At 53.2% G+C, this 9,984-nt stretch overlaps 1 protein-coding gene across 1 annotated transcript; it reads right to left on the reverse strand.

The window, feature by feature from the left end:
• Positions 1 to 484: 484 nt before the first annotated feature.
• DDX56 (DEAD (Asp-Glu-Ala-Asp) box helicase 56) lies at positions 485 to 9,171 on the reverse strand. The gene is made up of 14 exons (XM_006832257.1): positions 9,115 to 9,171; positions 8,851 to 9,012; positions 7,573 to 7,733; positions 7,281 to 7,451; positions 7,069 to 7,159; positions 5,366 to 5,610; positions 4,969 to 5,088; positions 3,948 to 4,061; positions 3,751 to 3,845; positions 3,053 to 3,126; positions 2,847 to 2,936; positions 2,001 to 2,106; positions 976 to 1,052; positions 485 to 562 (listed from the first exon to the last, which is right to left on the reverse strand). Exons 1-14 carry the CDS (start codon positions 9,169 to 9,171, stop codon positions 485 to 487), a joined length of 1,641 nt encoding a protein of 546 aa, XP_006832320.1.
• Positions 9,172 to 9,984: the final 813 nt, after the last annotated feature.

Here is a 9,984-nt window from a genome sequence, read left to right on the forward strand (position 1 = left end):
GCTGTGCAGGACACGTTATCAGTGGCTGCCTGAAGAATGGGAGATTCCTTCTCCTAGTCCCCTGACTTCACCATTTGCATACATTTGGGGGTACACTTTCCTAAGGTGGATAGAATATAATTTCCACGTTGCCAGGAAGGGAGGCACATCTGTCAGCTAGGTGAGACCCAGATGTGGCCCCAGAGGTCTCTAGGAGCTGGGCAGTATGGCCAGAGTATAACAGGGTTCAGACGAGGCTGACAATGATCCAGGGTTCTGTTCTTCATGAGCCGCACTCTGTTGACCACACAGGACACTACAGGCAGCAGCCTGAGCCCAGACGCCAGGCGTCCCATTCCCCCACTGCCAAGGTTTCAGAGGACAGTTCCTTTCTGCATGCTAGAGGCACAAAGGGCCAGCTACACCTTTGTCCTGTAAGGGGCAAGACGCCAAGTCCGCCTTTTCAGTGGTACTGTGTGTGCCTCTGCGGTGCCGGCCACTCAGCTCAGGAGTGGGCAGCTGCAGGTGTGGACTTCTGTCCTCGATGCTTGAAGCTGCGCAGTGGGTTCTGAGCTTTCCCCTTCTGTGATGGTACAAAGCAGTGGTTAGTTAGGACACAGAGACAGATGCTCAGAGGACAGGGCTGCCACCTCCTGTCTGGTGCTGGATTCTGACAAGGACAGAGTAATCCTCCATGCTCTGCTATCTCCCCTCCCTCAGCACGAGCCATGGCTCCTCCTGCTACCACTCCCCTCACATTCTCCAGTGGAGATGGATGAAGGACACCTAGGGACAGAACAGCAATCTCTCTTTTGTTCCTGACATCACTGGGACTGCTCCCAATCCATGGAATTCCAATCTAGCTACTGGGAATTCTGGAGCAGTTGTCTGGGGCCCTCCCACCTGCTTCCCGAGGGCAACGTGAGCTCAGCAGCAACTGGGGAAGGGCTGAAGAGAGGCAGCTGCCCTGTCAGACCCACAGCGGGATACATGTACCTTGACCTTCCGGTAGGAGGAGGGGGGCTTCTTCCGCTTCTTGTGAGGGTGGACGAGCCCACGCAGAGTGGGAGGGACTGGGGAGAGATTACAGCTGCTCAGCAAAGCCCAGAGCCCTCAGTGCCCCCTCCTGACTGGCCCCAGATGCCTGTGGGTCCCTGAGATCCTCCTCACAGTTCCTCCTCCTCACCATCCCGGCAGCTCCATTACTCAGAGGCTGGTCACCCTCAGCAATGTCACAGATGGTACCTTACACACTACAGACCAACAGTGCCCCCCGTGTGCACAGTTACCTCACACACTGCACACTAACAGTGCCCCCGTGTGCACAGTTACCTCACACACCTACACACTAACAGTGCCCCCCTGTGTGCACAGGGTTCCCTCACACACCTACACACTAACAGTGCCCCCGTGTGCACAGTTACCTCACACACTGCACACTAACAGTGCTCCCGTGTGCATAGTTACCTCACACACCTACACACTAACAGTGCCCCCGTGTGCACAGTTACCTCACACACCTACACACTAACAGTGCCCCCGTGTGCACAGGGTTCTCTCACACACCTACACACTAACAGTGCCCCCGTGTACACAGTTACCTCACACACCTACACACTAACAGTGCCCCCATGTGCACAGTTACCTCACACACCTACACACTAACAGTGCCCCCATGTGCACAGGGCCCACAGTGGGCAGTGAGCACCAGGACCACCAGCACCTGAACCACGCTTCCCTAGTGCAGACACATGCTGCAACAGGCATGTGAGACACAGAGGGAATTAAAGGCACTTCTTCCTGTGTGCCCACTGCCCCAGGCCCAGCCTCCACTGACATCACACGTGGCCCAGCCCACCTGTAGGCCAGCGTCCCCTCAGTCATCTCACTGAGCCCTCCTGTGCCGGGCACCCAGAACTGCCTTCCAGATCCTGGCCTTCCCCCAACGTCCACGCCACAACCCATCACTGAGGTCAGCTACCCCCCAGGTCAGCTCTAGACCTGCTAAGGGCTGCACTCACCCAAGTAGTCAGGGACATTGCCCAGCTGCGGCTTCACGACTGCAGGGTGCAGGGGCAGGTCGTGTCGCAGCAGTTGCAGGTCGCGGGGGTTGTCCTCAAAGTACGTCTGACATGGGGCAGAAGAAGATGCTATGGGGTCAGCGGCATTCTGGGTCATTTTACCAATTCTCACTGAGTGGGAAGGGCCCACCGTGAAGCTTCCTGACCTCCTCAGTCCCAGTTCCCCTCCCTCAAGCAACCACTTTTGTTTCCTTCTGGGAACACACATGTTCACACATGCGTGTGACACAGGTGTTGTGGTTGTCAAGTGCAATGGAGGCAGTTCCAACTAATAGCAACCCTGTCTAGGGTTTCCAAACAGTGACTGGTGAGTTTGAACCGCTGACCCTGTGGTCCCTTGCTTCTCCCGCAGCACCACCCCAGGACTGGTAACAGCACTCAGCAGCAGGCTGTACCCTCTTCAGCGTCTTGGCCTGTCACAGGACCCCTCATTCCTTCCCACACAAGCAGCCTCTGACTCGTCTACGACTAGGAACATCTGACGCTACAGATGCCCCATCACCTACTGAACGAGCCCATAAACACTTGGCCTCTCAGGCTGCCATGGTCTTGTTACAGCAATAATGTTGCCACAAATGCAAGCCCACCCTGGCTTTCTGGTCCTTAGTGTGTAACGGACGGACGCATTACGAGATCACAGGTCACTGAGTTTGTGATTTTGGGGGGGTGGAGGGGTGACACACAGATGGCTCTTTCCCAGTCCTCACGTCCTTGGCAGCCTCCTCCCCACCCACCAGCTAAGACCCCAGAAGGCTGGTTTCCAAGTCCCACACTCACTACCCTCACCTTGAGTTTCTCTGAGCGTAAGAGCTCTTCTTTCACCTCCTTCAGCCTTGCCTCTCGGATGGCTTGCTTAGTCACTGAGCGCATGGCATCCTGGGAGCAGACGTGGCCATCAGCACAGTGCAGCAGCCGCACCACCCTCTTCATTCCTAGGTGCTCCACAACAATGACGCCTTCCTCCAGCCCCTCTCCCACCCCATCCCACTCACCCTGCAGCGATAACGGAAACCTTCAATCTCCTCCATCTGGAACTGGTAGGGAAGGAGGACAGGGGCTCCATTCTCTGTGGACAAGGCAGCAAAAGAATCCATCCAGGCTGGCCTAATACACATGTCCTCCCTTCACCACTGTGGCCCAGTGCCCAGAACATGATGAGGGCAGTGCTCCAGGTGTGAACACAAAGCACAATGGGCACCACGGTACACCGTCACCTCACAGAACACGAGGGCAGAGATCCTAGGTGTCACCACGAAGTATACTGGGTACACCGTCACCTCACAGAACACAAGGGCAGAGCTCCTAGGTGTGTGTACAAAGCACACTGGGTACCACGGTACACCGTCACCTCACAGAACACAAGGGCAGAGATCCTAGGTGTCAGCACGAAGCACACTGGGTACCACGGTACACTGTCACCTCACAGTACACGAGAGCAGAGCTCCTAGGTGTCAGCATGAAGCACACTGGGCATCATGGTACACCGTTACCTCACAGAACATGAGGGCAGAGCTCTTAGGTGTGAGTACGAAGCACACTGGGTACCACGGTACATTGTGTCACCTCACAGAACACAAGGGCAGAGCTCTAGGTGTGAGTACGAAGTACACTAGGCACCTCGGTACATTGTGTCACCTCACAGAACAAATAGTCTGCTCCTGGCCAAAGCCCAGGGAAGTGAGGCTCTTACCTCCAGTGAGAAGCTCTTCAATCTGGCCCAGCTGGCCCTGCTCTGTGGGCAGCAGGAAGGTCAAGACGACACCTGGGTTGTTGGCACGAGCTGTCCTGTGAAGAGAGAGAGGCGCCTGAATCTCCCGCCACAGGCTCAGGCCCACCCAAGTCCTCCAGCATGCTGACCGGCACCCTGTCCCGCAGCCACAGTGCTACCTGCCAGCTCTGTGAATGTAGGCCTCAGGGGTGGTGGGAAGATCGAAGTTGAGCACTAGAGACACCTGGTGGAAGTCTATGCCCCGGGCCACACCACTCTCAGGATCTGAAGCTCTGCAAAGACATCGGCCTGTTCTTACCTCCCTTAACGAGCAGCCTTAGCGAAATCACCTCCCCAAACTTGTCTGTGGGACCACAGCACCCTATTGTCTGCAAGATCTTTAAAATTAGAACTGCTCTGGGAGTTGGAGGTAGGGTGAGGCAGCTAACACCCTCCAGCTTGGCCAAACCCTTTCTCCAACCCTGGGTAATACTTCAGAACATGGGTGGGGAACATCCAGCCCTCGGCCCAGGCAACAGCAGTTCCAGCCACCACATCGTTGTTGTTAAGTGCCATCCACCCTGTGAAGGGTTTTCGAGGAGCTGCCAGTAGGTTTGAACCACCAACCTTGCAGTTCAACCGGCTTTGCAGTCTGGCGCATTAAACTCACAGCACCACACCAGGACTCCAGCCACCACCTTAGGGGTGCATTAATGAAATGTTTGACCAAACACAACAGGTTAATTTGTAAGTTGGTAATTTTGTAGGGCCTGAGACTAATGCTATGAATATCCAAATGGCCCTTGGCAGAAAAAGGCTCCCCACCCCTGCTGTTACACAGTAAGCTCTTGCCCTGGGTCACACAGAAAGCATTCCTCTTCCCAGCCTACCAACAACTGCCCCAAGTGGAGCTCAGAGACCTGCCCCACAAGTCACCACCTCAGCCCATGCCTGGCTGAGCATGCCTTCCCTTGTAGGGCAGCGTATGCCAACAACGGGGCAGTCTGGACCTCTGGACTGCCCAGAGTAACGTAGTGGGTGTCTTTACCCTCTTCGCTATACCAGCCAGGCCTCCAGTATGGCCTAAACATTTAGCCCCACCCCCCAAGTCCCCCCAGCCCCACACTCTGGCTTGGTGCTTCTCCGAGGAGCCGACATACAGGCCTCTCAGGTGGGCTGGGAGAATTCAGAGGGCCTCACCTGTCTCCTTTGGCTCCTCTGCCCGGACGTTTGCCCTTGACGGGGGCCGCCAGGACTTCGGCATCCGTGGCTATGACACAGTCATAGAAGCCCTGGTTGAACTGTGAGATGATATGGCACCTGTGGTCGACATCAGGGGTTAAGTCCCACAAAGCATCAAGGCAGAGGTTAGCCCCCACATCTCCCACACAGCACCACAGGGCCACCCGTTCCTCATCTTCATCGCTCCCCAACTTAGTCCTGATGCCTCACCATCCTACGTGGTGTGTCAGGGCTGTGTGTGAGCAGTCAGTTCAAGCCCACCAAGGTCAGTGCCGGCCCTAGGAAGGGCTGAAGAAACAAGGTCTCCCTTTCCACACTTGGACTTATGTCCGCCAAGACAGTGGGAGCAGCGAACCTGGAGCGCAGTGGCAGCTCCCCGTTGAGTACGCAGGCAGGGATGCTGAACTGCTCCAAGAACAGGCGGAGCCGGTAGCCCCGCTCCAGAGTGCTGACAAATATCAAGGACTTGCCCTGGATCAACGACAGCTTGAGAAGGGCATACAGCAGCAGAAACTTGTTTTCCTCAGTCTCACAGACCACCTGGAACTGTTGAAGCTGGTCTGGCCCAGGCAGCTGGGACTCCTGTAACTTGAGAGTAACCTAGGGAGAGGGTAGGCCTTTGGTCAAGCGGTAAAGAGGAGACCGAAATGCCACTGTGAGTCCCTGGCTCTCCAACCAAAGTGTAAGCACCGTGGAGCAGCGCAGGGATGCCCCGAAGGACTGTGGGTACCCTAAATTTCCTGTCCAATCTACAATCTCCAAAGGCCCCTAACTGTGTGGTTACTGTTAGTTTCTGTCCAGTTGGTTGTGATTCGTGTGTACAGAGCAGAACCGCTCCACAGGGTTTTCTGCAGGCTGGCTTTACAGAAGCAGAGAGCCAAGCCTGTGTTCCAAGTGCCTCTGAGTGAGTTCCTACTTTCAACCTTTTGGCTACTAGTTGAGTGCTTAATAACTTGTGCTACCCAAAGACTCCTTGTGGTATGAAGAGTCCATGAAACCACATGCATACTGAGATATAAAACAACGAGAAGAACTAGATGAAGAGGAGGAAAAAAAGAATAATCTGATACAATTTGATAAACTTGACCTACACCTATGGATGCAGTAGCTCAAATGAGGGAACAAATCTTTACAGCAAGGATCACTCCCACCGCCTCCATACACAGAGTATGGGTAACTTGGACATTGGCTCCCCAAAATGGGGGTGCTACAAAGGCAAGAAGTGACTGGCTTACAAGCTTTCAAGAGGGAACCTAAATCCAGAGGGCAAGGAGAAAGGTAGAATCTCCACTGAGTAGTATCTAATCTGTCTAGTAGTATCCAAACTGATGAAAGGAGATGGGGCTAGGTCTCTTGTGATACAACAGTGAATAACTGTTATCAGAACCAATTGTGAGGGTTGAGAATGTAACAGTAGACGTTTTGTAGCAACGAGGGGAGTGATTAACTTTGCAGTCTAGGAGCAGAGGTCACTGGAACCATCAAGGGAGAAGAGTGGAGAGCAGAACCCTCCCCAGAGAAGCAGTGATGCCTGAGATGGAGGCAGAGATGATGATGTGGAGAGATGGAGTGGCTGGGGATTTTAGACTCAGAGAGGAAGAGGGGCTGTATGCTGATGACTGGGGGGCAGGCTTGTATGGTATACCCTTTGGTTGGTTGATGATACATGGAGGGGATTATAACCATGGCAATGAAATGATATACGATAGGATGAATGTAAAACTAATGTTCTCCCATGTAAACGATCACATAATTCACAATAAAATATTAAAAAACAAAACAAGAACACAACAGTCACTATGCTGACAGAGAGGCAGCTCTACAGAAGGCTAATATCCACACAAGGCGAGACTCTCAGGTTTTTGGCTTTGTACCCCAAAGCAGCTTTTCTGTTCCTACTCATCAGACTTTCAGGAAAAGCCTAACTTGAAGGGGAAGAGTGATAACCCCAGACTACATCATAAGTATGCAGTGATACCAAGTAACTTTGGGAGTAAGGGTACTACTGGCTTTTACCAACCATTTCTGTGGCTCCAACTCCTCTGTGGTGTCCCTTACCGGGTTATGTAGCACCAGTTCTTTGAGGGCCTGCACATCCTCATTGAAAGTTGCCGACATAAGAAAAGTCTGGTAAATCCTGGGCAAGTGACTAAAACAGAGCAGAGTCCAGTCAGACCCCAGCCCCAGGGCCTCCAACTCATGATCGTCAACTTCTAGTTACTTGCTCTAGGCTCAAATCCTTGCTCATAAATTCTTGCACCTCTTCTTACCAGAGAAGACTCTTGAGTTCTTCCTCAAAGCCAAAGGAAAACAGAAGATCAGCCTCATCCAACACCAGGAGCTCCAAGGAGTCACGCAGCTTCAAGTTGCCTTGCTGCAGATGGCTGAATATGCGGGTTGGAGTCCCCACCACTACGTCTGGCTTCTCAATCAGCACAGATCTAACAGGCAAGAGCAGTACCCAGGACTGCGGCAACTGCAACCTCAGCACCATCAGCCCACGAACCCAAGCCCATGACTCTGTGTAGCTCCAACCCCCTGTAGCCCTGCTGCCTTCCCCACCTCTGAGAGGCCGAGTCTTCAGCAGCTGAGACATCAGCCACTTGGATGTCCCGAGCGCAGTAGGTCCCGAGCTGCTTTATCATGGCCTGTGCTTGCTTTGCCAACTCCTTGGTGGGCACAAGGACAAGGGCTCTCACGGCCTGTTCTACCACAGGGCCTGTCTGTAAGAAAACAAATAAAGACTTTCAGCAGCTGGCTCATGTGACTGTGGCCATCTATGTTTACCTCTGCTCCTTACAGGCGATCTGATCCACCCACTTCAACACAACTTAGCTGTGTTCTCATCAACCCCTCACGTACATATGCCCACCTTAGAGTACAGAACCAAGGGGTCTTTCCCCAAGTTGTTGTTGTTGTTAGGTGCCATTGAGTCGGTACCGACCCATAGAGACCTTATGCACAGCAGAACGAAAACACTGCCCAATCCTGGGCCAACCTTACTACTGTACAGACTCGTAAAAAGCATTGTTGTAAGTGCCGTGGAGTAGGTTCTGACTCATAGCCACCCTGTAGAAGGGCTTCCAAAGAACGGCTGGTGGTTTGAACCACTGGCCTTGCAGTTAGTAGTCCAGTGCTTATCCTACAGCACCACATCAGGACTCCTTAATAAGGACTGTTATTGTTTAATGTTGTTGAGTCGGTTTGAGTCATAGTGATCCTATAGTTTCCGAGGAGCAGCTGGTGGATTTGAACCACTGACCTTGCAGGTCAAACCAACCTTGCGGTCCAGTGCTTACCCTACAGCGCCACACCCAGGATAGCTTACTCTGTGGTTGAAGTCTTGGTGTGGCATTGTAGGAACAGCACTAAATGGCTAAACACAAGGTCAGCGGTTCAAACCCAGCAGCCGCTCCTCAGAAACCCTATACAGGGTCACGATGAGTCAGAACCGACTCGATGGCAATTCACAACAACAAGGTAGCGGTTCAAATCCACCAGCCACTCCTCGGAAATTCTACACAGACAGGGTCGCTATGAGTCTTAAGTGGATCGACGGCACTTATCAACAATACTTCGTGGTTATTAACTTACTTGAAATGTACCAGTTATGGGGCTGGAACCTCATAATGATTCTATGAAGTAGGAAGGGGAGATATGCCTCCTTTCCATAGAAGAAAACAGAAAGACGATTCCGAAACTGTCCATGTTTACAGGTGCAGTCGGCCTCGTAGTTTTCCCTCCCATGGGTTCGAACCGCAGACCTTGAGCCCAGCTACCCTTAATTCCAGCCCATAGCCTTTTCGAAGCCTCTACTGACCGGCCGCGCTCCGTACGCACCACTTTCCGGTTGAGCAGCAGCTGAAGCATGGGAAGCGCGTACGCGGCGGTCTTCCCCGAGCCCGTGCGGGCCCGCGCCAGCAAGTCCTTGCCCTCCAGGGCCAGCGGGATGGCCTTCTCCTGGATCAGGGTGGGTCTGCACCAGCCCAGGTCCGCGACGGCCTAGGGAGGGAGGGAGACACGCAGCGCGGGTGACGCGGAGAGCGGAGATGGCTTCAGGGCAGCGCTGCATGCAAAGCATGGCGCCGCGGCCTACCACCGTACCTGCAGGAGCCGGGGGTCGAGGCCCATGTGCTCAAAGCCTATCGTTGGGTCCGACATGCTGCTCAGAATCACACAGCGAACAGGCGGTAGGGAGACCCGGAAAAGAGCAAGCGCCTGTTAGAGCTTGAGCTTCCGGTGTTGGGATCCCGCCCCTAAGGTATCCACCGCGCGAAGGATTCCGGGAAGTCGGGGCGGAGAACTCGGGGAAGTCGAGGCAGGCGCTATCGCTGCAGGAAACCGGAGGCTAGTGTTGGCCTCAAAGCTCCTAGGGCGTCACGTTGTCCTTTCTCTGAGACTCCCTTGTTCTGCTTTCCTGACCCCTGAGGACCTGTGGGTGCCGATTTAAGACTTTGCGACGCTATCAGTCTTGGAGGGAACAGAACGACTCATCTCTCTCCAGCGTGATGGACTGGAACCACTGACGTTGTGATTCTCAGTGCCGTGCTTAACTTACGGAGCCACCATGCTCCCCTCTGGGGACTTTGGAGAAGGAAATATGAGTTCGTAATGGGAAGGGTTTGCAGGACCGACTTTGCTAGGTTAAGTTTCCGAATTTGGGATGAGGGTTAGGAGATTGTGAAAACGGAAGTACTCCAGTATCTGTTTCTACACGTGGATCAGACACCACCCCAAATTTGTCCAGACAATTGCTACTCAACGTTTTTCTTTCAATGAATGCTTTCTTTTTAACAGCCTCACCCCAATAGTAATGCTGTATATGATCATTAATGTTTTTTTTTTTTATGTTTTGTGAATTATGTGATTAGTTTACATGGGAGAATATTAATTTTACATCCATCCTATCGTATATCCTTTCATTGCTATGGTTACAATCCCCTCCGTGCATCATCAACCAACCAAAGGGTATAC

The sequence above is a fragment of the Chrysochloris asiatica genome, unplaced genomic scaffold, assembly GCF_000296735.1.
Source record: "Chrysochloris asiatica unplaced genomic scaffold, ChrAsi1.0 scaffold00006, whole genome shotgun sequence".
Lineage (NCBI taxonomy): Eukaryota > Metazoa > Chordata > Mammalia > Afrosoricida > Chrysochloridae > Chrysochloris > Chrysochloris asiatica.